The sequence below is a fragment of the Miscanthus floridulus genome, chromosome 1, assembly GCF_019320115.1.
Source record: "Miscanthus floridulus cultivar M001 chromosome 1, ASM1932011v1, whole genome shotgun sequence".
Taxonomy (NCBI): domain Eukaryota; kingdom Viridiplantae; phylum Streptophyta; class Magnoliopsida; order Poales; family Poaceae; genus Miscanthus; species Miscanthus floridulus.
The window spans coordinates 201,715,237-201,742,708 of record NC_089580.1 but is presented as its reverse complement, the minus strand read 5'-3'; the positions used below and the strand labels follow the sequence as shown (position 1 = coordinate 201,742,708).

Sequence of the window (27,472 nt, the reverse complement as noted above, 5' to 3'; positions counted from 1 at the left end):
CCCACTGGCCACCACTATATATAGGCAAAGCAAAAGCCAAAGCAGCAATCCAAACCCAACACAATCACTTGGGCGCAGCCGCAGCCGCCCCCACAGCCTCCCTCCAGAGTCCAGAGCACGAGCGATCGGCCCGCCCGTGAGAGGAGAGGAGAGGGGAGGGATCGAGCTCTTGGCTGCCTCGACCCGCTGCTGCGGGGCAGTCAATGGCGATGCCGAGGGCGCCGGGCGCGGGATCGCTCCACTTCCTCGGCCTCCTGAAGCAGCCGGAGTCGGCGGGGGCGGGGCCCGACGCCGCCGCGCCGTTCGAGCTCGACGAGCGCGACGTGGTATGGCCAGCGGGCGGGGGCCAGCAGGACGGTTGGGCCGCCCCGCCGGCGCCGGCGCCGAGCGCGGCGAGGCGTCGCGCGCACGCCGTGCCGCACAGCTTCGGGCTCTCGTCCCTGCTCGCCGAAGGCGGCGGCGGAGGGGTGGCCGTGCCCGTGCCCGCGAGGGCGGTGGCGCTGGCCGCCGCGCCGAGGCAGTCGGCGCCAGTGCGGGTGCCGGCGCCGTGGCCGGGGAAGGCGGCGGGCGGGCGCCGCGAGGGGGAGGACGGCCGCGGCGGCGCAGGCGGCAGGAGGGTCGACGAGGACGAGGAGGACGGAGACGAGATGGTGCCGCCGCACGTGGTCGCGGCGCGGCGCCACGCGCGGTCGTCGTCCGTGCTGGAGGGCGCCGGGCGCACGCTCAAGGGCCGCGACCTCCGCCGCGTCCGCAACGCCGTGCTCCGGCAGACCGGGTTCCTGGACCTCTGAACGAGCGAGCAAGCAACGGAGCCAGGACCAGCCGTCAGCCGTGACAGAAGAAGCCGATCGAGGCCCGATGGATCAGCACATGCAGATCAGAGATCTCTTTCTCGAGCCCCCTGCCATTTCAGCCGCCAGCTGGCTCTCTCTCTCTCTCTCTCTCTCTCTCTCGTCGCCAGTGTAACAAAACCCCAAACCTTCCTTGCTCCATGCATGTTCCTCAACACCTGAAGAGCTGAATTCAATACATTCAATTTGATTGGTCTAGTTGAGATCCCTGCTCTTCTTCTATTGTGCACAAAGCCTCCCAGTTTCTTCACCTGAATTCAGCACATTCACCTGATGGCTAACAATTGATACGGAATTGGTCCCTCCTAAAAAAAATACGGAATGGACGAGGTCACGAGGAAGATGATGAAAAGAAAAGAAAAAATACAGGGCGCCCACACAACAATCGCAATCGCAATCGCAATCGAGTGGATGGTCTACTCTACTACTACCAAGTTGGGCTCATCTGGCACTAAACAAACCATGGCTTTGACACGGACGGGAGGGGCAATATAATACGATGCGAAGCCTGAAGCCAGGCTGCCCCTAGTACCTGCATCAAGCATCCTAGGAGTAGAATATAGCAGCATCTTGCGGCGCTGGCCGCTGGGTGGCTGTTTCGCAATCACACCAGCATGACGCGGCGTAGTTCGTTCCCATTCGCCCAACTAACCCGCCATTGTTTTCCTTCTTCGGATCTGACAGGGGTAATCAGAGGCAGCCATGGAAGAAGGGCTCGTCGAGTATTCCAATCATCATTCCTCTCTCTGCTCTGCTCCCGTCGGCGGCCGGGCGGCGGCGGTGCGGTTGGTGGCGCGCGCACATACCTGTCGCCAGCCAGCCGGTGGCAGGCGGCGTGACGACGGCCTACTGCGGTTTCGTCAGAGATCGGAGATCGGGAAAAGGCAGGCTCAGATCCCCATGCATGCCATGCCGTGATTGTCCGCTAGTTTCCACTGTTCCACGGGCAGGCGGCAGGCTCGAGATTCAGGCCGCCGCCGGCCGTCGTGTGCGGGTGCGCCAGTCGTCCTTTTTGCCTCGTCGTTTCGTGCAGTGTGGGCTGTCCCTCTCATGTCTCATCAACAACACTCATCATGTTTTTCCATCTAAAAGAAAAAACACTCATCATGGACTCGTCACACGTCACTGGGATGGGTGGATAGAATGCTGCATGCGTGGTAAAAAAATAATATAATTCTACTATATTGAATAAACTTGAAGAAAAAATGACAATGAAATACTATGTGTACTATTAAAATATACTATATTGATATCTTTTTCTATATAAAATCTGGTCAAATATATTAACTCGCTACTATAATAGAATTACGCCCTACGTTCCCCAAAGAAAAATATACTTCTAGTAGCTTTGAATCTGGACCAGCGAAAGTATATAATTTTTTTGGGACACGAGTGCCGTGCATGTTTATCTTTTAAGAGCGTCTCTAAGAGTCTTTCTAAATCTCACTCTCTAAATCATCATTTAGAGAATCATTTGCATAAAATTCGATTTCTATATCTTTTCACTCACCAACAGTTTTTCTGTATCTCGTTCGCACTCTAGAGAGTCATTCTTGTCTTCTATTTTTTTTTGCTAGCGAAAAACCTAGAATAGAAGATGACTATATTTGAATAGCCATTTAGAGAAGCTGTTGGAGGGTAGTTTTTCACCAAAATCTCTATTTCTAGCATTTAGAAAGGATATAAAGAGTCTCTTGAAGATGCTCTAAGCATGTTTATCTCTTCATCATTGGTTAAAAAATGCATGCATGCTCATCTTCCACCAGTTGAGATTGGGGTTAGCATTTGTTCACCGTACGTGGTGATCCATTTCTGTGGGCTAATGAGATGTGTAAAAATAACTCTGTTGGTTGTCGATGAGTCAATGCCACGGCTGATGGACATGGAAGGGTAATATATTGTACTCTCGTTCGTACTGCGCTTGTGGCAATCAAGCCTCTCTTTTTCCCCTTTTTTTGCGATGGGAGTATTGTATCACGCTTGGACAGTGACTCGTGTAGAAAATGGCAAGGTACTAACTCTTTTAACAGAGAAAAAAAAGGAGTTTGCCATTTGCATGCCCATCTGCATCAGAAACAAAACGATGTGCGTAGCAAGATAGCAACCGCATTGTCTGTACCCTGTACACATCCTGATATATATTCCCTGGTTTGGTTTTTCAGATTTCTAAAGCCCCTTTAACACGGCTCATCCAAAACGGCTTTACCGGTGAAGTCAAAGCCGGTGAAGCCAGAAAAATTGCCTTTTCCCAGCTTCTAGTTCATTTTAACCCCGGCTTATAAAACGGCTTCACGCTACAGTGCCTCGATTTGCGCAAAATAGATGAAGTCGAAGCCGGCATAAGCCGTGCCAAAGAGGCCCTAAACTCGATCGGCAGCATCCTGCTGACATGCTAGGCACACGATCCAAAACTCATCGAAATGTTTTTTTCCATAAGAGGTTGGATAAGGTGTTGTTTAAATCATAAGAGTAAAGTTTAGGGACGTCACATCGGGTGTCACATGGGGTATTCGGATAGTAATAATAAAACAAATTATAGAAATCCTCGGTAATCCACGAGACGAATTTATTAAGCCTAATTAATCTATCATTAACATATGTTTACTGTAGCACCACATTGTCAAATCATGAACTAATTAGGTTTAAAAAATTCGTCTCGTAAATTAGTCGTAATATATGCAATTAATTATTTTTTAGTCTATATTTAATACTTTATACATGTGTCAAACATCTAATGTGATAGGGAGTAAACTTTAAGGAAGGAACTAAACAATGCTTAAGTCCAACGTCTCCACTTATCCTAGATTTTGGAGTTTATACGTCACGTTACGTATGATGTGCATAAATTTTACCTGCAGAGCTTTCAGCTTTGCTTTGCTGTACCGATTAAACTGGGTTTTGAAATGGAGCATTGCAATTCGTCATGGTGTTGAACGCCTTCTCTGCACGTCGTGTAGCTAGATAATGCCTCAAAATATGGCACTCATACATTTTCAGGTCATTTTCAGGTTGTTTTCTCTTGAGTGCGTCTCCACCAGTCCGGCATCAAAACTACTCCCTCTGTTTAAAATTATAAGCCATTCCAACTTTGTGAAGAGTCAAAGTATCTCAAGTTTGATTAAAATTACAGAGAGAATTACGAAGAAAAAAGATTATTGTTTTAATATATAAATTTGGTCAAATTTTAGATATTTTGACTTTTCAAGAAAGTTGTAATGACTTATATTTTGGGATGGAGGGAGTATAAGATATCTCGTTTATATCTGGGACAATTTACTTTGTTATTGGAAAAGATATCAACCCATTTGTGCCACTAAAAAAGATTGTCAACCTATATATACCATCAAAAAAATTACCACGACCCATATACCAGCTTCTAACCTCTTCTTCCCCTTGTGCCACTTGTATCAAATGGTTGTTAACCGCCTGACGGAAAAGTGGCAGCAGAAAAAATAAACTCATTTTTTTCAAGTAAAATCGGATGAAGACAAAATTAATATGAAAATTAGAGAGTTTGGCGAGATCTAAAACTTTATAGTTGACCATATTATTTTCATTTGAGATCATTTAGGAGCCCATATATACATATATAAAGTTCTTAGATATTGAAATTCAAAATTCTCAACTTTTTAAATGATCTTGGATGGAGACACACATTATATAAAAGTTGTACTGCTCGATGACATTGAAATCTTTGTAGTGAAAATTTCTTCCATTTAATACGATTTAGAAGCAAAAATATTTAATACAAAATTCATACATGTGTCGTTTTGTTATGACCGGTACACAATATACCATGCGCCGGCGTACAAGTGGCTAAGGGCGCCCAGTTCTGCCCAGATCAGATAAGTGGCGCCTAGATTTAGATGGGCTAATAGCCTAGTTATCCTTTTGTTTTATTATTTGCTATTTCCCCCCCAAATAGATATTTATTTTTTAAAATAGGGTATCTTAGAGGGGATATATATATATCTTGTAAACATTATTAAAGCAAGCAAGCAAGGCAAACATTATTTGTCTGGCCTCAAGGGCCAAGGGGTACACACGTGACTTCCTTGCCTCCCTGCCTCCTCTCACGCACAACCCTAGGGCAGCAGCAGCGAGCAGTCGTCGCCTCTTCCTCTCGCCGCCCTGGCACCACACCATCGCCGAGAGATCAGACCTCGCCTTCCCCTCTTCCATCCCTACAACCTCCGCAGCAACTCCGGTAGGACCTCACATCCTATCAATATGGTATCAAAGATGTCAGGATCCCCTCCCACCACCACCCTACTGCCCCCCTGCCACCACCTCTCCATTGACGGTCACCACTTCCCTACTGCATGTTACTTCAGAGCTGGCTGCACCTTCGTCGTCCACGCCAGACCAGTTGGCTGCGTGTAACACCCTCGGTGTTACCGCTTAAACAACTTGCTAAACTATGTCATGAGCATCATGTTTTTGTGATAATGCATGTGAGAAGGTGTAAAAATAAATTTCTTAGCATGAAAAATGATTAACACAAATGATACATAAAAGGATTCAATAGTCATGTTATATCACTTAAAGTTGAAAACCAATCTTTATTAAGCAAAAATGCTATAGAACATATATGTGACACCTTAATAAAGTTTAAAGTACACACTTTGTAGAAGATAGTGCAACTTTTGTTTTAACAAGATAATAACGCTAGCTAATATTTCTAATAGCTTGGAAATCGAATTTGAAACAAACATCAGCCAAGACTTAGTCAATTTCCTAAGTTTGAAAAACAGAATTGCAAGGTTATGTTTGGGGATTTATTCTGAGAAAATTAGTTAGAAAATGGTGTCACGTGTGATCTCTTTTCGATAGCCTAATGTGTTCTCCACGATAGCAAAGGTGGTTTAGTCTCAACTCGCATGGATTAGTTGCTACACACGCTTTAAAATTCATGCACGTCGCATGTCTCGGGTTGGCTGTCCCTGTGTGCGCGGTCACCTCGTGCGGGAACTTGACATCGTCGTGCTTGGGTGCACCATGTGCACGCGCACTGCCGCACGTTGCCCGATAGAGGACTTCTCAGCCTGGTCGTGGCTCGTTTACGCCTTGGCCGCTCTGGCCGCAGCGCCTGCTGCCGGTCAGCCACGAGCCACGGTGCCCCGCTACCGCTGTCGCCCTACACGCTGCTCCCCTGCCTAGCTCTGCGCTACCTTTGCCTCACACTGCTGTGCTGCTGTGACCCCTCCCGTCACGTTGCGCATGTGGGCTTGCCTCTCCTTCCCTGTTGCCATGTGCAATGCTCCGCCATTAATGGCGCTGCGGGAGCACTCATGCCGCGCTACCCCACCGGTTGCACGCGCACGTTTTTGCTTTGGCGCCAGAGCACGTGTCGCCCTGGTCGAGTCACGTCGAGTTCTCATATTCCCCTCGCCTCTCTTCTCTCTCCCACCATGGCTGACTGATCCACGACTTTAAGTGTGGCAGGGAGAGGTCATCTCGGGTCACGTCATGGTGTCTCTAGCGCCGCCATCAAGCCACCTAGCCGGCTGTCCTCACCCCGCCTTGATTGGCACCCGGCCGAGCTCCAATTTTGGAGCTTTGCCCCGCCACCATGTCGTTAAGGCCGAGCCGCCCATCATCGTGGGCAGCTCCCATCGGACCACCTGGAGTCAAATTGGTCGCACTGTTAGACTTGCCCCAACCCCCTCTGTCCCCTGCGCACCTCGGTCGAGCTCCTGCCGCTACCCTACCGCCAGTGATGCGGCCATGTCACCGTGGTGCGCCACCGCATCGTCCGGGCGCACGTGGCCAGCTCGGTTGGGGCAGTCTCCGGCCGAGCCACCTCCTTCGCTAGGACCGTGGTGAGTCCCCGATACTCACCCGCTATTGCTACTGCCCCCCGAGTGTAGCAGCTCACCAAAACGTGGCTGCCACCACTACAGGTTGCCCTCCCCCATGGGGAAGCCGTCGTACCTCGTCTCCAGCCTCCGAACCGCTGCCCGGTGCCACGTGGCGACCCCTTAGTGAGCATCGACCCTCTAGGTGAGGCGTGGAGGTCCCTAGTCGGCCGGCGCGACCACCCTATGCCGGCCGATGCCGTGCTAGCAAGCGCGAGGGTGTCAGGGACCTCTCCGTTGTAAAGAAGAGAAAATGTGAGGGCCTTTGTGCATAAATGCTGTCTCTAGGAATAGTAGCATGGACCGTGGGTTGTTTTGTCCAAAAGGCAAGGGCTTTTCTACAAGAGCTTCAGCGTGCCTACGGGTTCCCCGCGTGGGCCGTCTTCGCGCGCAGGCCAAGCCTGAGTTGGGCCGCGTTGGGCCGTTTTGGTCTTTTTCTTTTTCTAGCCAAATTAGTAAAGCTTTTCTATTTCAATTCTGAGTTAAATTTGTATATTTAATATAAATTCATACGAATGTCCAAAAATCATGAAACCAATTTTGTTAGGTTCCTAAAAATGTGATCTATCTTTTGGTGTGATTAGTTTATGCCTATCTATGATGATGCTGAGATATATCAAATCAATTGAAAGCATTTAAAATTATTATGATAATATTTGTAAGAATTGTAGTGGCAAATATGTGATAGCTTTAACTCTGAAATTTTTGTAGTAGCTTCATGGCATTATTAGGTGCTTGCTGTAATTTTTGTAGCCCTAGAATAGACTATTTAATATGGTAGCTAAATACCCATTAAGGCTAAATAAATAATGGCATGATATTGTTTATAGAAATTAAGCACTTGTAGGGTGAGCTTGAAATCTATTTGATAGAGATAATGATTAGCTTAGTATCTTAGTCATTAGAGCTAGCTTAGTAGCTTAGCATGTGTACTCTTATTTTAAGAGTTGTTGTTGCCTAAATACTAATTGTTGCATCTTCATCATCGCATGCATATACAGAACGAGTTGGTGGAGTTCGCGATCACCGGCGAGGAGGAGTACGAGGAGGTGGTCGAGGAGTATGAGGAGGAGTTCCCCGTATAGGAGGGAGTCTCGGAGCTGACTGACACAGCTGACACCGCGCCTGCCCAAGGCAAGCCCTAGTGTATAACCCTTATTTTTTATAATCACAATATATCTATATGTTGTGCATTTACGTTGCAGGAAATTTTATGGAAACCACATACATATATATATATATACATATCTACCTATGAGTCTTACTAGTCTAGGATCGCGTAGCTGCTATGCTTCAGTTTATCGGTAGCGTGTGTAACCTACCATTACTCACAAGTAGGTGATATTAGTATTACACTCATGATAAAATGGTGGAAAGGAAAATTGTGATTGGGCAGGGATATGGTATGAGTATTAGTGGGTATAATAGGTTTTGTCCCATAGCCATGGGGCATGGCTTGGTTGCACTGTCTTCCCTGTCCGTGTCGATTGAGAACTGTCCGTTGCTGTGGATGGTAGTCAGGTCATAGATTTATTATCCCGAGTACATACTTGCTTATGGGAGCGGGAAGGCTCGCTGCTCTCTTGTCGTAGGTTCTGGGTCTTTTTGGACCAACTGATTGGAGGCGTGGTAAGGTGGAGGTCTAAGCACTACACTGAGGCGGGGCCTCAAGTGTGGGGGCTTAGAGTCCAAGTTTGGACGGGGACCTGGACCCATGATAGGAGAGTGGTGGGTTGGTCTTGCTTGTTCCTGGGGTATAAGCGGGGCGTGTATTTCGAGGTACCCAGCTAGGCTACATTGATTCATGAATTACCGTTTCTACATGATGGTACGACTTGGCTATGGTCTAGCACTGTAGTAAGAACTGGAATACAAAAGAAGTTGAAATGATTCTGATTGCTCAACCCTTGCTTGAAAGTAGAACAAGTGCTTACCTAGAATGGTTAGCTAATGAAGTAATCATGACTGCTAATAAAACTTGATTGCAAAGATGAATTATTAGTAATGCTTTCCGCAAAACAAAAGAAACCCACAAGCCAAATTGTCTATCATATTCCTTGAGAGTTGGGAAATATATCCTCACTAGTCGGGTATGTCTTGCAAGTACATTGTGTACTCAGGGTTTATTTACTCTTGTTGCAGGTGCAGCTTGAGGAGTAGCTCTTATGTGGAGGATTCTTCTGGTGGGCTCAGTCAGAAACCTTGTATCGTCCGCTAGATGTTTATTTAATTTCTGTTGTTTAATTATCACACTCTGAATGCTGGTATTGTAATAATAATTTCTAAGACTCTATGTTGTATAAAATAACTAAGTATTGTAAGCTTGCACTCATTATTGGATCCTGGTGTGAAATGTGGATTACTTCGAGTGATCCCTTGGGGTGTGCTTGACGAAACAGTCCGATATGGCCCACTTTCGGGGTGCTTAGTGTCTAGGGAAAGACAAGCACCTCCAAAAGTGTGTTATTTTAGGTGGTTTTGCCACACTGTAGTGGTCGCCGACCTTGCTTGCTTTGTTGCTGCCATCTAGTCCTACCTTTTTAGCATGCAGCTGCTATAACCGGCCCGCTGGCCGCTGTTGCAATCGGCCATGGCCTCCCTGCTGCCGGTTTCCCCCTACAGGCTACCCGATTACGGGATGCCGATGTCTTTGTTCTAGGGCGTGCAACCGACCGCCCTAGTTCCCATCCACCTGCTGCTGATGCCGCCTTCTCCTTCGCTGATCCTATCTTATGCTTTGGCATCAACGATGGGGCTAGTGTACACGATGGCGATTGCCCTGGCAGCCACGACGAGGGTCGCTCCAGCACCCACCATGGCCACCGTGGTCGTTCACGGTGGGCCCCAAGTCACTAATGGGATCTTCTATGGGGGCGCTGTTGGTACCCTCCTCTATGGTGGCAGCTCACCGCCTGGTCACCCTAGCGCATCGCCATCCTCGGGCAGCGGTGCCGAGCCAATAGCCCATGGTTCCAGTCTGGGCACGCATCCCTCATGTTTCTACCAGCTGGAATAAATGACCTACGATGGTGCTGAGGATCCCCTGAACCGACTGAACCACTACGAGCAGTTCTTCCATGGTCAACGTACCCTGGCCTCGGATCGTGTATGGCTGGCCTCCTATCATTTGACTAGCATAGCATAGACTTGGTACTATGCCCTTGAGCAGGATGAGGGCATGCCTACATGGGACTGCTTCAAGGAACTCTGCAATCTCTGTTTTGGACTAGCGGTTCATGGCACCTGCCTATCCGAGCTCACCCGACTGCTGTTCCTATCGACGGTCGAGGACTACTCAGACTGCTTCAATGCGGTACTGTGCCATGCTCACAACTTGTCCGCCCCTCAAAAGGTTGAACTCTATATGGGTGGATTACCAGAGCACATCAAGGTGGATGTGGAGCTGCGCGAGCCCCAGGATATCCAGACTGTCATGCACCTAGCACGAGCCTTCGAGCGCCGTGCTGCTACCATGACATCGGCCCCTGCCTAGCATGGGGCACAACCACCACAGCGCCTAGGCCTACTAGCACCTCCTCGCCCAACTATAGCAGCACTAGTAGGCGTAGGCGCCCCTCTTGCTCTGCCCGCACCTCCACCAGCGGCCGGCCAGCAGGCTCCGGCTCGTCCCTTCCGTTGGTTGTCGTCGGCTGAGCAGCTAGAGCACCATCACTAGGGGCTCTGTTACAACCACGATGAGCCCTATGTCCATAGCCACCAGTGCTAGTGGCTTTTCTACATGGGGTCGGTCGACTTCCTTGTCGACGACATTCCTATTGAGGTCGCAGTTGTGGCTGCCTTTCCGAAGAAGGCTGTTGCTCTAGCGGATGCGCAGAAGCAGCAACCCAACTGTTGGGTTCATAAACTCGAGGCCCCTCATGGACCTGCTTCCCAGCAAAAGCTTAGCCTAATAGATAACATTGCGAACAACACGCAATTCCTAGACCAGCCCAAAAAAACCACACAACAGGCTAGAAGGGCGATCCTGGCTCACTTTCGACTCCGACCTGCCTCCTACTGGAAGGCCTGGCTAAGGAGGAACAACGGTCGCTTCCAACTTTGGCCCATCCTCTGACTGGAAGGCCTAGCCAGCCCGCCTCCGACTTCAACGTCGTTTCTGACTCTGACCTGTGTCTCTGACCGGGGATGCACCGAACCTTTGCTTATAGCTCTTCTCTGACTAGCATAGTCAGAGCTAACTAGACCAACCGACCGGGGACGCTCGCTCGGTGAGGACCCAGGAAATGAGCGAAGCAAGTAAAGCAGGACGCTCAAGTCAACCGCAATACCAAGGACCGTACCCAATACACCTACAGCACAGTACCAATAGGGCATGTTAGAAGGGTGCCCTACCACCTTCCAGGCATGTCATAGCCCCAATAGTGTTGTGGGCATCGACGTTTGCCCCAAAGTGTTGTGGGCGCCCTCAACTCCCATACCAGACGAACATGGTAAAACCCCCACATGCATCTGCCATACCAGCGGTCGGCCAGCAGGCTCCGGCTCATCCCTTCCATCGGCTGTCGCTGGCTGAGCAACGAGAGCGCCATCACCAGGGGCTCTGTTACAACTGCAACAAGCCCTATGTCGTGCAGCCACCAGTGCCAGCGGCTCTTCTACTTGGGGTCGGTCGACTTCCTCGACGATGACATTCCTGCTGAGGTCACAGCTGTGGCTGCCTTTCTAGAGGAGGCTGTTGCTCCAGCAGATGCGCAGAAGCAGCAGCCCAACTGTCGGGTTCATAAACCCAAGGCCCCTCATGGACCTACTTCCTAGCAAAAACTCAGCCCAGCAGACAACGTTGCGAACGACGCGTAACTCCTAGACCGGCCCAAAAAAACCACACAATAGGCCAGAAGGGCGATCCTGGCTCACTTTCAAGTCTGACCTGCCTTCGACCAGAAGGCCTAGCTAAGGAGGAACGACGCTCGCTTCTAACTTTGGCCCACCCTCTGACTGGAAGGTCTAGCCAGCTCGCCTCTGACTTCAATGCCGCTTCTGACTCTGACCCTGTTTTCGACCAGGGATGCACTAAACCTCTGCTTACTGCTCTTCTCTGACTGGCGTAGTCGGAGCTGACTAGACCAACCGACTGGGGACACTCGCTCGGTGAGGACCTAGGAAATGAGCAAAGCAAGTAAGGCAGGACGCTCAAGTCAACCGCAATACCAAGGACCATACCCTATACACCTATAGCATAGTACCAACAGGGCATGTCAGAAGGGTGCCCTGCCACCTTCTAGGCATGTCAGAGCCCCAACAGTGTTGTGGGCACCGACGTTTGCCCCATAGTGTTGTGGGCGCCCTCAACTCTCATACTAGACGAACATGGTAAAAACCCCCATATGCCTTTATACATCAACAGTATGGTAGGCACCGACATCTGCCATACTAGAAGAAGAAGACAGAACCTCCCACATGCATCTAACATTAACAGTGTTGTGGGCGCCTACAATCATCGTTTTATCCGATGTCGTGGGCAACAAGACTTAATAACATACGTAAACTCTCCCTCTCTCACTTGTAAGGCCATCCCCTCTATCTATAAAAGGGGATGTGCTCTCTCCCAACTCAGGGATCCATTCATGATCAATCTCACAAACACAGAGCACTCGCTCGAATACTTAGCACACGTAGGAGCTCCCATCACTCTCGGCCCTTCAGTCTGGTGTCCGATCGAGCCTCTTGCACCCCCCATCTTTCTCCCTTCCATTTGTAACCCCACAACAAACTTTGAGCACCTAAGCTCAGGAATAAAGTCATCGACCGACTCAAACTGGATGTAGGGCACATTGCCTAAACCAGTATAAACCCTGTGTCATTGAGTGCTATGCCACATCCAATCACAACATACGGCAAAACTACAAATATTTACATGTTGGTCACTTTCTGTACCGATAGCTGGCGCCATCCGTGGGGAGGACGTCGTATGTTCATGCTTTTTGGTCATCGGATGGCCCACTTTTCCGCCATCTTCGCCATGGCAGGCTCAAGTGATACGACTCACTTCGGCTCACTAGAGTTTCCTGCACTCCCACCTATTAGGATGTGGATACCACCCGTCTTCAAGCCATCCTAGGCCTTCCTCTTTAGAAGCCTAGACTTCGTCGTCGACCGGCTCGGCGTGCTGCACCTCCATGAGGAGGCGCTTGTTCCGGCACCCGTCGAAGGAGGTGCGTCCTCCATCGGCTCTGGGACACCCGACGACTTCAACGGTGAGGCGCCTATGCTTCATTCCGAGCATACACTCTGCTCAAACTCCGCTGTGAGTAATATACGTACTATTCTTTACTTGCTTTTTACTGTCTTTTGCCGATTCTCTGGAGGGACCCCGTTGTCCCTACCGTGACCGCCATGCGACTGGTTCCCCTATGGCCTCGTGTCCCCCATGGACGCGTATGCTTGGGGGCTCTGAAGGATGCTGGCACCGCCCCCTCTGACATCCAAATTCGTGGGGATGGCGAGCTACGCTCCTACCTCTTTTCATGACCTCATGGATGATGATGTTCAGAGCGACAACTCCAGCATCGGTGACGTCGTGGCACCTAGCCACCCTCTATCCTGGGAGTACGCTATGGCGGATGCTCTAGGACAGGCGCCGGTGGTGGCGGAGTCTCTATAGACCCACACCCCTCTGAACCCTCACACGGATGCCCTCGCGTGTGCCCAGAAGCACGGCAAGGAGCTACAACAAAGGCGGCAGAACCAGCCGGCGCGCTCGGCGCACCACGATGCACCCTGTGAGCGTAATCCTACGAGTGGTGCCCAGGGTCACGCCCGCCAGGTCCAGCGCAACATCATGGGCGGGGGGAATGATCCCCCACAGTTCGCTCGGGCCAGCCAGAACATCGCCGCGACGGCGATGCTTTTGCGCGGCCTTCCCAAGCTAGACAACCCCAAGGAACAGGCGATCCACCGGAACCTCTGGGCACTGGTGGAAACCACCGCCGTTCAATAGGGCCCGACATGATGATGACGTCCATCGGGCGGCGGTGAGAGCAGATGACACGGGCTCTGGCCGGACCATCAAGATGCCTTCTCCTGGACCGAGGAGGCTGAGGTGGCTTTTCAGGCACTCAAGCGCGCCTTGTCAACGGGGCTAGTCCTCCAAATGCCCGTTTTCAACAAGCTATTCTCCATCGATTGCGACGCCTCCGGCGCCGGTTTTGGGGTTGTTCTCCATCAAGATGGCGGCCCGCTTGCCTTCTATAGCCGCCCATTCGCCGCTCATCACCTAAAGCTCATGACTTATGATCGGGAGCTGATCGGTCTTGTGCAGGCCGTGCGACATTGGCGCTCGTGTCTCAGGGGCATTGCTTCCTCGTCCGCACTGACCACTTCGCCTTGAAGTTCTTACGGGATCAACGCCTCTCCACCGTGTCGCAACATCAGTGGATCAGCAAGCTCTTTGGCTTTGATTTCATTGTGGAATACCGCCCAGGCCAGTCGAACATGGTGGCTAACGCCCTGTCCCACAGCGACTCTGACGCCATTGCCACTAATGCCGAGGTGCATGCCATCTCGGGGCCCTTGTTTCGCTTCATCGACGACATTCGAGCAGCCACATCCACCACCATGATGCTCACCATCTCTTATAGTAGCTTTAGGATGGCGAGCTCGTTTAGCCATGGCGCCTTGTTGAAGGTCTCCTACTGCATGGGTCCCTCATCTATGTGCCAGCCCATGATGATTTGCGCCACTAGGTCATCACGCTGGTGCATTCCGCTAGACGTGAGGGCGTCTAGAAAATGATCCAGCGGCTCCAGAGCGACTTCTTCATCCCGGGTGACCGTTCTTTGGTCTAGGATTTCGTGCGTACATGCAGCACGTGCCAGCAGAACAAGACTCAAGCTCTACTTCCAGTGGGTCATTTCGATGGATTTTGTCGAGGGCCTACCCAAGGTCAATGGTAAGTCTGTGATCCTCACGGTGGTGATCGCTTCTCCAAGTATGTGCATTTCATCGTGCTCAACCACCCCTACACTGCTGCCTCCGTCGCCCATACCTTCTTCAACAACATCGTGCGTCCACATGGGTTTCCCTCCTTCATTGTCAGTGATAGAGATCCGGTGTTCATAGGCCATGTGTGGCATGATTTATTCAAGATGGCGGGCGTCACATTGTGCATGAGCATGGCCTTTCACCCCCAGACGGACGGTCAATCTGAGGTTGTCAATAAGGTGCTAGCCATGTATCTTCGCTGCGTCACAGGTGACCGGCCTCGTGTGTGGGTCGAGTGGCTGCCATGGGTGGAGTACTGCTACAACACATCCTTTCACTCTGCCCTGCGTGCCACTCCATTTGAGGTGGTCTACAGTCGGCCTCCGCCGCCTCTACTGTCGTATATAGCGGGGACAACCCGTATTGACAAGGTGGATGTTCTCCTTTGCGACCACGATGCCTTTCTCGCTGAGGTTCACGAGCGTCTCCTCCAGGCGCAGCAGTTGTCCAAGAAGTACTATGACGCCTCTCATCGTGATGTGGATTTTGCTGTGGGCAATTGGGTGTGGCTGCGCCTCCTTCACCGCACATCACAGTCCCTGGAGCCCCGGACCAAAGGTAAGCTTGGCCCTCGCTACGCTAGGCCATTCCCAGTGCTTGAACGCATTGGATAGGTGGCCTACCGTCTTCAGCTGCCCGAGGGCACTCGCCTTCACGATGTCTTCCATGTGGGGTTGTTGAAGCCGCACAAAGGTGACCCTCCAGCCGCTCCAACAGCCCTGCCTCCAACGCTGGATGGTCGCCTCCTTCCGGCGCCTGAACGTGCTCTCCGTGCTCAGCTTCGTCGGGGCGCTTGGCAGGTCCTCATCAAGTGGCACGGTTTGCCCGAAGACGATGCTACTTGGGAGCCACTCTAGGATTTCCAGGATCTCTACCCCAACTTTCAGCTCAAGGACGAGGATGAGCTGTTCGTCGAGGGGGGAGAGATGTTATGACCGCTATACAATATACCAGGCACCGGCGTACAATAGGCTAGGGGCGCCCAGTTCAGCCTAGATCAGATAGGTGGCGCCTAGAATTAGATGGGCTAATAGCCCAGTTATCCTTGTGTTTTATTATTTGCTATTTTCCCCGAATAGATATTTATTTCTTAAAATAGGGTCTCTTAGAGGGGATATATATATAAACATTATTGAAGCAAGCAAGCAAGGCAAACATTATTTGCCTGGCCTCATGGGCCAAGGGCTACATACGTGACTTCCTTGCCTTCCTGCCTCCTCTCACGCACAGCCCTAGGGCAGCAGCAGCGAGCAGTCGTCGCCTCTTCCTCTCGCCGCCACGGCACCACGTCGTCACCGAGAGATCAGACCTCACCCTCCTCTCTTCCATCCCTACAACCTCTGTAGTAATTCCGATAGGACCTCACGTCCTATCACGTTTAGTTTTTTAGACAACTATGTTCCATTCATTAATTAACAGTGCCAACTAGGGAGTTAACACCCACTTGATAGAAAGTGGCACCAGGGGAAGAAAAAAATAAAAGCTAATATAGAAGCTACAATAACCTTTTTTTATGATACATTTGGGTGACCATTTTTCAGAAGCACGTAGATATTTGTCTCTTTACCTTTCTACTGAGGTACAGGAGAGAAGTATTCGTTAAATTATAAACAAGTTTAGGCCTTAAAACTTGCATTAATTGTTTTGTAATCGCACGTACTATCCAATAATTATAAGTTTATAATCATAAAAATATTATATAAATAATGAATGATTAAAGTGCAATTTTACGTCCTACAAACTGGCCTAGAGGTCGTGTTTTTCTATTAATATAGCTTGGGTCAGATCGAGTTAGGTATGATAATAATAATGGACAAGAGTGGTTTGTAGATAGACTGCTGCTTTATTCCTCCTACGACTAGACAGGATGTAGGATTAGGGGTTTAGGATAGCAGCGTCCCATCCGATCGACGATTAAGATTTTCTTATCGTGATTGGTGCACTTTTTCATACAGGGTTGGGTGTGCTCAAACCGCCAAGAGGCCAAGATCCAACGACAATGACGTGGACACGATGAAATCGATCATTGAAGTTGGCGATGGATGCTCTTGCGCCGTCGTTCTCGCTCGTCCTCTCAATCTGCACGAGATACAGGAGAGGCATATACGTCTTGGCTTTGCCGCAATGCTGCCTTCTCCGGAGATGGCACCGGGTCAAGGGCAAAACGAGAGAAATTTCGAGAAGAGTGCGTTTGTTTTATAGGTGCATTTTTTTTATACAGAGATAGTGAAAACTTGATCATAATCATTGTTCTCTACCACTACTTCAACAATACTTTTCAGCGAAAAAACAGTATTTTTTTCTCATAACAAATCAGCATAACCATTAAAATAAACCAAATTTCAACGAAACGAACATGACCTAGCTCCGTCCCTACGCCAGGCGATGGTGCCTATCCAATGGCGGGATTAGAGAAAAAAATTGAGTAGGAGGTACTCCATAGAATAGAAGTATCATGATTACCTAACCTACGACACGTATCTGTACACAAACATCCAATATATATATGAGAAAACTGTGATCATCCTAAATTTATGTAACAATATTTTTCTTCAACTGATCCTCTTAAATTTATACAAAAAATTTAGAGCCTGTTTGGCCTCAATCCTCATGGTTTGGATGTTTATGTTCCATATCTTTTTTTTTCTTTGAGAATCTTATGTTCCGTATCTAGGACAACGGCTGCACGGCACATTCTTACAACGTTCTGTCCCACAAGCCCACTGATGTGCTTTTGCTAATTATAAAAAAAAAAGTGCTTCCGCTGGCTAGGCCTGCGGCACCGATGGCCCAAGAAGGAGAAGCCCACTGAGATCGAAAGGGACGAGCCGACTCTCCCCAACCCCAACCAAACGGGACGGTGCGCTCGACTCCCAACGGTCGGCAGTAGTATCAGCTGTTCAAATTCCAATCGCGGGGCAAACAAAGGAAAGCAACCAAAGGCATTTCGCTTGTCCCCCAACAAATCCATACCCAGATAGCAGCCGCGCACATCTCCTCCAACTATCCCGAATCCAAGCTCGCCCAGGCTCTCGGATCCAACCCAATGGAAGGCGCGGAGGCGCTGTTCCCCGGCGACGGAGGCGGCGGTGACCCCATGGACTTCTCGTGGACAGCTGACGGGGAGAAGCACCCGGACCCGGCGGCGGCTTGCGCCAGTCCCGGCCGCGACGACGAGGCTACCTCGGCCCCGCCCCCGCCCCCTTCGCCGCAGGAGGTGACGGAGTCCATGATCCTCGTGCCCGGGCCGCGCGTCGTCATGTCCGGCCTCAGGCTGGCTGATTGCCGTTCAGGTGGTGTTTCATAACCTTCCTCTTAGGTTAATTCGACTCGGGTCGTTCTAGCTCGGTGCCCTGGGTTCTTCGAGGTCGGGAGTTGTCCTATGTAGGAGAGACTTGATGCAGGCCGGGGGGAACAAACCCTAGGAACGACGCCTCACCAAATTGGTTCCTTCCCCCGACAGATTTAGGACCTAGATCTACCCAGATTTAGCAGGTCAACAGGTTTTGTCGCGTGCGCTGGTGTCACTCTCCAACTAGAGACGTTCCTGGGGTGTTGTGCTGTACAGGGAGGCTATCAAGTTCCTCCAATGGAAGAGAAAAATCCTTAATAGCGGTGCCATTGTTGTGCACCTAATCTACTTGAAACATTCGCTGATACGAAACTGGTGGGCGTTGCCCATCAAGAATCTAGAAATCATTTTGCGTTTTATTATTGTAAATTTGTAATACCTGCCGACATAGCTACTTTCGATTGATCAGTGTCCTTGCCTGATTTGGTTAATGCCAACTAAGTGACTGAAGAACAGATTTTCATTGGGAAATAGATTTGGTCATGTACATGCACTAGGATAATTTTGTGGGCTGGAGTCTACCGTATTACATGCTTTGCAGTCCTACAGTACTGCACCACTATTGTCTATTGAACGAGAAAAAACAAGCTTTCGTAAGTAAAACTGGGCTTGTTACCATAGAACCACATCTTTCATATAGCCATTTACACTTCGTAGGATTGCTACTTTTTTCTGTGTAAAATATCTATATGTCCTTTTCTGTTCAGAATAAATCATTCCATTAGACCGCAAACTACGAAATATCACAATCTTATTAGGTTTTTGCTCCTGGTACCATACTGTCAATGTTAGATTTCTATTATGTTTTGATAGCTCTAGAAACCTCTTACTCTCCTCTGTTGCCTGTCATGATGCAGATGACTGTGTTGTCTTCATTAATGCTGGTGGTGGTGCAATCGAAGGCTGTGATCCCCGTGTGAAGGTTTCTGGTGATTCATTCTTTGAAGGAGGGGATGTGATAGAGACAAATGAGAACATAGTTGAAGGTGGTGATTGTCCATTTATTTATCACTCAGCACGATATGGCAGTTTCAGCTACAAGTTCTATGGTCTTGCCCCTGGAGCCTATTTTCTAGATCTGCATTTTGCTGAGATTCTCTACACATGGGGTCCAAAAGGAATTAGCATGTTTGATGTCCTTGTGCAAGACGAAAAGGCAAATATGCTAACTTGTTAAAACTTAATAATTGTGTCTCATGATTTCTGTTCAGGTTCAGCTAAACAAAAGAATCACTTTTGAATCCACAGGTATTGTCTCAGCTCGATGTGTATGCTGTAGTTGGAGGAAACAGGGCCCTTCAAGTGCGTGATATTAGGGTTACTGTTGAGATGAATGGTGCTGTTATGATCAATTTCAAAGGAGTAAGAGGAAGTCCCATGGTTTGTGGGATCTGTATTCGCAAAGCACCACTTTTATCAGGCAAGGAGTTGATTTGGTGCAATTTACTTATTTTTTCAGAGTGATAACCTTGGTCTTACACTCATGGCAGCAAACTCAGTTACAGATGGCAATGTCTTGTGCAAAAGATGTTCATCTGATATTGATGTCTCAACTACCCAGGTCAGAACTTTCACATGATGTTGCAGCTTCATATGTGATTTTATGATACTTATGCATGGTCTTTCTATGAGCATGCAGACTAGGACAAGTAAACTGATCTCAAAGTATGAGAAGCAGATTGAGGAGCTCACCAGCCAATGCACTATGAAGTCCAATGAGTGTTCTATAGCATGGTCTTCTGTAGACACTACCAATGTGGAGCTTGGCAGACTTAAAATAGAGCTTCACCAAAAGGGTGCTGAAATGGAGAATCTTGGTATGGATTATGCCAGTTCAGTGATCCTCTTCACATGCTAATTGGTTGCATATGCTCACCACTTTTATCCATTTTCCGACAGTGCAAGCTCTTGGTAGAGAGAGTGACCAACTAAGAAATGTTTCCCATAAATATGAAAATGACAAGAAATTGTGGGCTGCTGCTATATCTAATTTGGAAAAGAAAATCAAGGTAAAGCTGATTTAATGCATGCGTTATCACAGCAACTTCTGAAATAACTTGAATATTTTTTCACTCCTTAATCCACAGGCCATGAAACAAGAGCAGGCATTGTTGTCACTTGAAGCACATGATTGTGCGAATGCAATTCCTGATTTGAGCAAGATGATCGGAGCAGTTCAGGCCCTAGGTAACATTTGAACTTCTGAAGTTTCATTTTGCAGCCTTGCACGTGTTAAATAAACAATATATGGTTTAATTATTGCAGTTGCACAGTGTGAAGATTTAAAATTGAAGTACTATGAAGAGATGGACAAGAGGAAGAAACTTCACAACATTGTTCAGGAGACAAAAGGTATCTATTATCCTTTGTTTATCCAGTTATTTGTGCTTATTCTTAACAATTATCTGAGAGAATGAATTTTGTATTCTCATTCTATTTGTCTTCTCAACTATTTCAGGAAACATTAGGGTTTTCTGTCGATGCCGGCCCTTAAGCAAAGATGAGGTGTCATCAGGCCAGAAATGTGTAGTGGATTTCGATGGATCCAGTGATGGTGACATTGTAATTGCAAATGGCGGAACAACTAAAAAGACCTTTAAGTTTGATAGAGTCTTCACGCCAAATGATGATCAAGGTATATTAGTCATAACTTTGATGTTTGAATGAAGCTGTAGTTTATTTTACAATTGTAATCCTGTCACTGTGTTAGAAACAATAGTCTACAAATTCAGTTATTTGAGTTTAACATTATAAAGACAAGATTGCTAGCTGGGTACTTGTACATGTTTGGCTAAAAAGCATTTACAATTGTTATCGTGTCACTGTGTTAGACACAATAGTCTACACATTCAGTTATTTTAGTTTAACGTTATAAGGAGAAGATTGCTAGCTGGGTACTTGTACATGTTTTGTTGAAAGTGCTAAATTATTATGTTGAAACAACTTACCTTATATGACTTCTGTTGTCTAATGTGCAACTTGAATTGATGGGCAGATATAGTGTACGCCGATGCATCTCCACTGGTCACATCTGTCCTAGATGGCTATAATGTATGCATCTTTGCCTACGGGCAGACAGGAACAGGAAAGACGTTTACCATGGAAGGAACTGAGAGTAATAGGGGTGTTAACTATAGAACTCTGGAAGAACTGTTCAATATTGCAGAGGAGAGGAAAGAAAGTGTCACATATGACTTATCTGTTAGTGTTCTTGAGGTTTACAACGAACAGATCAGAGACCTTCTTGCCACGTCTCCATCTAAAAAGTATGAAAATTTATTTTCGGGTTCTGTTTTTTTGTTTATAGTAGTAGGAGCTCGTGTTAACTCAACATTCATCCTTTGCATTTAGGCTGGAGATCAAGCCGAACAGTGAAGGACAAAATCATGTCCCTGGGTTAGTGGAGGCCAAAATTGAGAACATAAATGAGGTTTGGAAAGTTTTGCAAACTGGAAGCAATGCAAGAGCTGTTGGTTCAAACAATGTTAATGAGCACAGCAGTCGCTCCCACTGGTTGGACACTGTTTTCATTATAATATCCTTTTTTATTCGTGAGCTGATTGCTTGCTGTCCAAATGGTTCTTCTTTTAATCTTTATAACTTTTCTTCAGCATGCTATGCATCATGGTGAGAGCTAAGAACCTGCTTACTGGAGAATGTACAAGTAGTAAGCTTTGGCTTGTAGATTTGGCTGGAAGTGAGCGTTTAGCCAAGACTGACGTGCAAGGTGAACGACTTAAGGAAGCACAAAATATTAACAGATCACTTTCTGCATTGGGTGATGTCATTTCAGCTCTTGCTACAAAAAGCAGCCATATACCCTACAGGTTTGTGGTATTCATATAACTGCATATGTAACTATTTAACTCCTTTGTTCTATCACTCACTATTTATGTGCCTGATCTGGTCAGAAATTCCAAATTGACACACTTGCTGCAAGATTCTCTAGGTAAGATGATCTGCTTGCTCAGGGAAAACTATTACCATGATTATTTTTCCTCACTTGGCCACATGATTAATTTTCTTTCTGTGGTTTTGTTATTGATAATAGGAGGAGACTCAAAAGCATTAATGTTTGTGCAAATTAGCCCATCCGACAATGATGTTTCAGAAACCTTGAGTTCATTAAACTTTGCCAGCCGTGTTCGGCGTATTGAATTGGGGCCAGCAAAGAAGCAGGTTGATACTGTTGAACTTCAAAAGACCAAACAGATGGTGGGTTTTAGTTGTGCATTTTCCTAAGTTAACTTTCAGGATTGTCTTGAAGCAACTTGCTTGAAGCTGGCCTATTGATATATTTACGTTTTTCCTGCTGAATGAATGTCAGCTTGAAAGAGCTAAGCAAGAACTCAGACTTAAGGATGATTCTTTGAGAAAGCTAGAGGAAAACTTACAGAATTTGGAGACCAAAGCCAAAGGGAAAGAGCAACTTTGCAAAAACTTGCAAGAAAAGGTACATATAATTGATGAGGGTAATATTTGAAGAGTTGATCCTTATGGTGTTTCTTGGTTACTGTTTTTCACTTGTGACTGACAGCCTTTTCAAAAAATATGTTAGGTAAAAGAGCTTGAGGGCCAGTTAGATTCCAAGGCACATTCTCAAATTACATCAGAGAAACAGCAGCGTCAGCATTCTGGAAAACTAAAAGAGAGAGAAGAAATGTGTACTGCACTTCAGCAGAAGGTATGTTGAAAGTAATTACTGCTGTTTGCATGCTAATGCTAGGAGCATGAATAGTTAGTGTTCTTACAGCTTCTTAATTAGGAGACTTGAAATTTTTATGTTCCCATGCTCATCCCTTTTCAGATTGTGGACTTAAAATGCAAGCTTAGACAGCCACACCAATCAGAATCTGAGGTTGCACTTCTCAAGAAAACGGTAATTTCACAAGTAATTTTCAATGGCATTTAGCAGCATGCTCGGACTGGGTTTTATGATTTTTTTTTCTTTTCTTTTCTCAGATCAAAGAGTTGGAGGTCAAGTTGAAGGAACAAGAACATGACCGATCAGTTGTGGAATTAAGTGTAAGTTCTACGAAGATGTTATCTTTGAATCTGGTATATGAATTGGTCTTATCATTACTATTATTATTATTTGTTTTGTCAGATCAAAGAGCTGGAGCTCAGGCTGAAGGAACAAGAACACCAACGATCTGTTGCAGAACTAAAGGTGAATCCTTGAATGATGTGCTTTCTTCAATTCTACTGTATTATAAATTTTGCTACCAATTTCCTGCCTTCTACTTCAAAAGGGAAATGATATTGTGATTTGTCAACAGGTTTGGGTTTGTTTTATGAAGTTTTTCTTTTCTTTTCTTAGATCAAGGAGCTGGAGCTCAAGTTGAAGGAACAAGAACACCAGCGATCAGTCGCAGAACTAAAGGTATCTCCTCTATAGATGTTATGCTATCTATCATTGATTCCACTGCATGTTTCCAGTCTTCCAGACAAAGGTAGTTGATCTTCTTATGCCTCCAAAAATGCAGGCAAGAGAAATAGGACATGAGCTGTTGGAAACACAGAGAACCGAGTCAATGCTTCAGATTAAGGTAACCTTCTTTCTCAGAGCTGATACATTGTATTCATTACTGCATTTATTTAAGCATGTTGGGGGGAAGTAATATAACCCGGAGCTTGGCGTCTCCATATTTCAGCTAAGAGATCTTGAAAGCAAGACCAAAGAGCAGGACACAAACATGATGACCGTGGAGTCCACCGTCGTCGTGACTCCTGTAAACGCGAAGGTGCCGCCGCCGCCGCCGCCGTTTCCCAGGGACGAAGCGATGAACGAGAAGGAGAACCGCATCCTGAGGAGCTCAGACGTCCTGAACAAGCAGCAGCCTCACGCTGAGAACCCTTCACTTCCTCCTGAGGCTCCTGAAGCGGGCAACGAGAAGAAGAGGAAAGGGGGCGTGAGGAACGCGTCCATCGGTGGTGGTGAGCAAGAGAACAACGGCGTCGTCCCAGGCGGTCAGAACGCTGGGAGGAAGAGGAGCCTGCCGGCCGAGCGTGAGGCGAGGCTCAAGAGGAAGTCGACTGAACCTCCTCAGGTGAAGAATCTGGTGAGGTCCACGGCGTCGTCGAGGGCGGCTGCCGCTGCTACGCACAAGGTGCCTCCGAGCTCCAGAGTCGCCAAGCAGCAACCAGGCGGGAACAAAACCAGAGGGTGGGTTAGGTAGATGATGAGTAGACTGCCCGTGCTGTTCTTGTGTTGTACGGTGGTTGTAGATGGCTCAACTTTTGGCTGAGTCCCACCTAGTGCATACTTGTAGTGAATTATTTAGCCTGTTATGGAGATGTTTGTAGTGGGGAAAATTGGTCCGGTAGCATTGAAAGATCGCCGTATCCAGAAAATACCATCGAAATTTTACCGCTCCGTAAAATACCATCGAAAGAATGCAAGGTCACCTGGATATAGCATTCCGTCACGTTTGGAGCAAACACCGTCGCCTCCGTCAAGCTCCTCCCCTTCTCCTTCCTGAGGTGAGTGTGGCTGCAGCCTCGGCTCCAGGTAGGGGGCCTGTGGCGGTGAGCTCCGGCCTTGGGCTGCTGCGGGAAAAATCGCGGGCTGGTGTGGCGCACGCTGTCGACGCCTCGATGCGCGCCACGATCTCAGGCATCGCCGGCCGCTGGTCCGGGGCGGGCTCAGTGCAGTCCATGGCCAGTCGCAGCATCTCCACCATCTCCTCCTCGGGTACCGGGTGCCTGAGCAGCTCCATGTCGAACACCTCGGACGTCCACTCCTTCACCATGGAGCGCGCCCACCGCGGGAGGTCCACGCCTTCGTCGTGCAGCACCGCGTGCGTCGGCGCCTTCTCCGTCAGCAGCTCCAGGAGCAACATGCCGAAGTTGTACACGTCGGCCTTCTACGACACCTGGCGCGGGTCCGCCACAACTTCGGGCGCGTGGTACGCTGGTACCCCGCGACGCGGGCCGTCGGCGCGCCCGTGGGGGCCGACGAGGTGCGTGAGCCCATGTTCGGCCACGCGCGCGTCCACGGTGCGGCTGAGGAGGATGTTGGAGGACTTGATGTTGCCGTGCGTGGCCATGGAGCCCGTCGCGTGGATGTACTCAAGGCCAGCGCGATGTGCCTCCTCGACTCCTAGCTCAGCGGCGACCGGCCGGAGCCGTGGTTGCCTGCAATTAGGAACCCCGTCAGAAAACCTCATTCAATTTGGTCATCAAAACAGAGAGGGGTCGCAGTCGCAGGTCGCTTGACAAGAACAGAGCACGTACCGTGAAGCATGGAGGAAAGACTGCCCATGGCCACGAACTCGATTGTACACCATGAGCTTCTCTCGTCCTTGCTGAAGTAATAGGCCTGCAGCCTGCAGGAGCACGACGTTGGGATGGTCGATCCCGCCAATGGCTGCGACCTTGTCCCGGAACTCGCGCTCCGGCAACGAAGTCTCCTTGAGGCGCTTCACCGCCATAACCGGCCCAGACTCGATCGCGGCCTTGTACGTGGTACCGTACGTGCCCTTGCCAAGAACCTCGGCGGACGCGCGCAGCAGGTCCTCGAGGTCGTAGGGCCGAGGAATCCTACCGAAGCAGAAAAGCTTCTTCCGCCCCGCGGCTGCAGCCGAGACGGCTGGCCGGACTGAAGGCAGTGGCGGCGGTGGTTGCGCGTCTGAGACACGTAGAGTGTAGTCATTGGGGTTCATTGCCTCTTTGCTGTGCAGGGCCAGCTCCGCCACGGCTCGCCGAAGCCGCCTCCGCCGGAGCTGCACCGCACCAGCCCGCGATTCCGCCCGCAGCAGCCAGACGCCAGAGCTCGCTGCCATGGCCCCCCGCCTGGAGCAGAGGCAGCGGCCGCGCTCACCTCAGGAAGGAGAAGGGGACGAGCTTGACGGAGGCAACGGCGTTTGCTCCAAAATTTTGATGGTATTTTCTGGATACGACAATCTTTCAATGCTACCAGACCAATTTTCCCTTTGTAGTGTATTGTGTTTGCAGATTCAACAGAAACGGCAGAATTAGCTGCATAGGAGTACCATTTTTCTGGAGCAAGTCGTGTTACTATATGCTGTTGAGTTGTCATTCCCTTGGGTGTTGGACTGTTTGTCGCTCCACGCACTGAACAAGTCTTGGGACTTGGGAGTGTCAAGTAGTGACATGTCCGCATGTGTTGGTGGAGTACGTGGACGGAAGCTCTGCACTGCCGCTGTTTAGAGGTAGAGCTAGATTCGGGCGTCGGAAGCGTATCGCGAGAGCGGTGGGAACACGAAACAATGCGGGTGTGTTTGGTTCGTTTCCTATACAAGTCTGGCTAGCAAATTGGAGCCAGGTTGGGTTGGGCCAGGTTGTACACAGCTAACATGGACTTGTTTGGTTGGGTGCCTATTGTTGGCCTGGTTTAGCTCTGATCTTGTTTGGTTGCTCCTGGTTGTACTAGTGTGGTCGAGGCCTGGTCTGTTTGGTTTGTTGGACATAGCTGGGTGTATTCACCCTTTTGTTTCTTTTGGTAGCCTTAACCACCCCCCCCCATCCCTTCACCTCCTCTCCTGTGTCGCTTTTAAATACCGAAAGCCGGCCCCCTCCCTCGCTCACCCCCATTCGCTCACCCCTCCCTGACCCCTCTGCTCCCTCTCGCTGCCGCCTCGGCTCCCCCGTCCTCCGTCGTTTCCGTCGCCGGCGAACCAACCCACCCGCGTAGATGAGCGACAACGTCCCCGCCGTCGACGCGGAGGTGCGCCGCGCCTTGGGCCCCTGCCCTGGTGACTCCGGGTGCACGTGCCTCTCCCACCCGGAGACGAGGGTGCGTCCCTAGGGCTCTGGTTCTCCGTCGAGGAGCGCCTCGGCGAGGAGCGATGGCTCCAACTCCGGCGATTCGTCGAAGAACCACGACAGCGACGACAACGCCACATCCGAGGTACAACGTCGATTCCCATCCTCCATCTTCACCACCGTAGGGTTTTAGTACGAATCCAAAATTCCAATTTTTCCTGACCAACTAGTTCGATTAGTGTTGATTTATGTTGTATTGTTGACAGGTAGGTGCTTGTTACTACTGGATTGTGCACACAAACCCTAGGATTCATTCGTTCGTGCGCATTTCTGGTGGATTTGTGACCAAATTGGGTTTTTTCCCCTATTCTTCCTAGGAGCAGAGCGAGTCAGTAGTCCCTGACGGTGTCATCGAGCATGATTGGGCCGGGATGCATGTTGTGCGGCTTCGCAAGTGCGAGCATGGTCGCCATGCCATTCTGAAGAGGGCCTAGGGTGGGAAGCACACATGCAGACGCTTCTTGGGGTGCCCACTTAAGGTTTGCCTACAATCTTTCTGTCATTTTTCATTGCAATTGTGTAGTTTTCATCTTATCTGTCACTGCATGATGGTGTCCCTATTGACCAAGTTACTGAAACTACAATTGTGACACGCAGGAAGAGGCGGATCAATGCCAGTTTGT

The 27,472-nt window shown here is 48.9% G+C and overlaps 2 protein-coding genes and 1 pseudogene across 2 annotated transcripts; 2 read left to right on the top strand and 1 right to left on the bottom strand.

Moving 5' to 3' along the window:
- Positions 1-52: 52 nt before the first annotated feature.
- Positions 53-1,054, top strand: LOC136509451 (protein S40-7-like). The gene has a single exon (XM_066504250.1). The coding sequence runs from the start codon at positions 204-206 to the stop codon at positions 789-791; it is 588 nt and encodes a 195-aa protein (XP_066360347.1). The 5' UTR covers positions 53-203; the 3' UTR covers positions 792-1,054.
- Positions 1,055-17,593: 16,539 nt separating this feature from the next.
- Positions 17,594-24,367, top strand: LOC136509441 (kinesin-like protein KIN-14E). The gene is made up of 22 exons (XM_066504243.1): positions 17,594-18,003; positions 18,920-19,218; positions 19,311-19,482; positions 19,553-19,623; positions 19,702-19,879; positions 19,962-20,071; positions 20,150-20,249; positions 20,328-20,414; positions 20,521-20,697; positions 21,058-21,328; positions 21,414-21,575; positions 21,674-21,889; positions 21,974-22,011; positions 22,114-22,277; positions 22,390-22,515; positions 22,621-22,746; positions 22,870-22,941; positions 23,025-23,087; positions 23,170-23,232; positions 23,383-23,445; positions 23,549-23,611; positions 23,717-24,367. The coding sequence occupies exons 1-22, from the start codon at positions 17,757-17,759 to the stop codon at positions 24,239-24,241; spliced, it is 3,393 nt and encodes a 1,130-aa protein (XP_066360340.1). The 5' UTR covers positions 17,594-17,756; the 3' UTR covers positions 24,242-24,367.
- A 150-nt stretch (positions 24,368-24,517) lies between these two features.
- Positions 24,518-25,846, bottom strand: LOC136470221 (probable inactive receptor kinase RLK902; annotated as a pseudogene).
- Positions 25,847-27,472: the final 1,626 nt, after the last annotated feature.

Coding starts and splice junctions, on each gene's coding strand:
- LOC136509441 (XM_066504243.1), top strand. CDS start 17,757: ATGGAAGGCGCGGAGGCGCTGTTCCCCGGCGACGGAGGCGGCGGTGAC. Junction 20,250..20,327: donor CGGAGCAGTTCAGGCCCTAG/GTAACATTTGAA, acceptor TAATTATTGCAG/TTGCACAGTGTGAAGATTTA. Junction 22,942..23,024: donor TTGCACTTCTCAAGAAAACG/GTAATTTCACAA, acceptor TTCTTTTCTCAG/ATCAAAGAGTTGGAGGTCAA.
- LOC136509451 (XM_066504250.1), top strand. CDS start 204: ATGGCGATGCCGAGGGCGCCGGGCGCGGGATCGCTCCACTTCCTCGGC.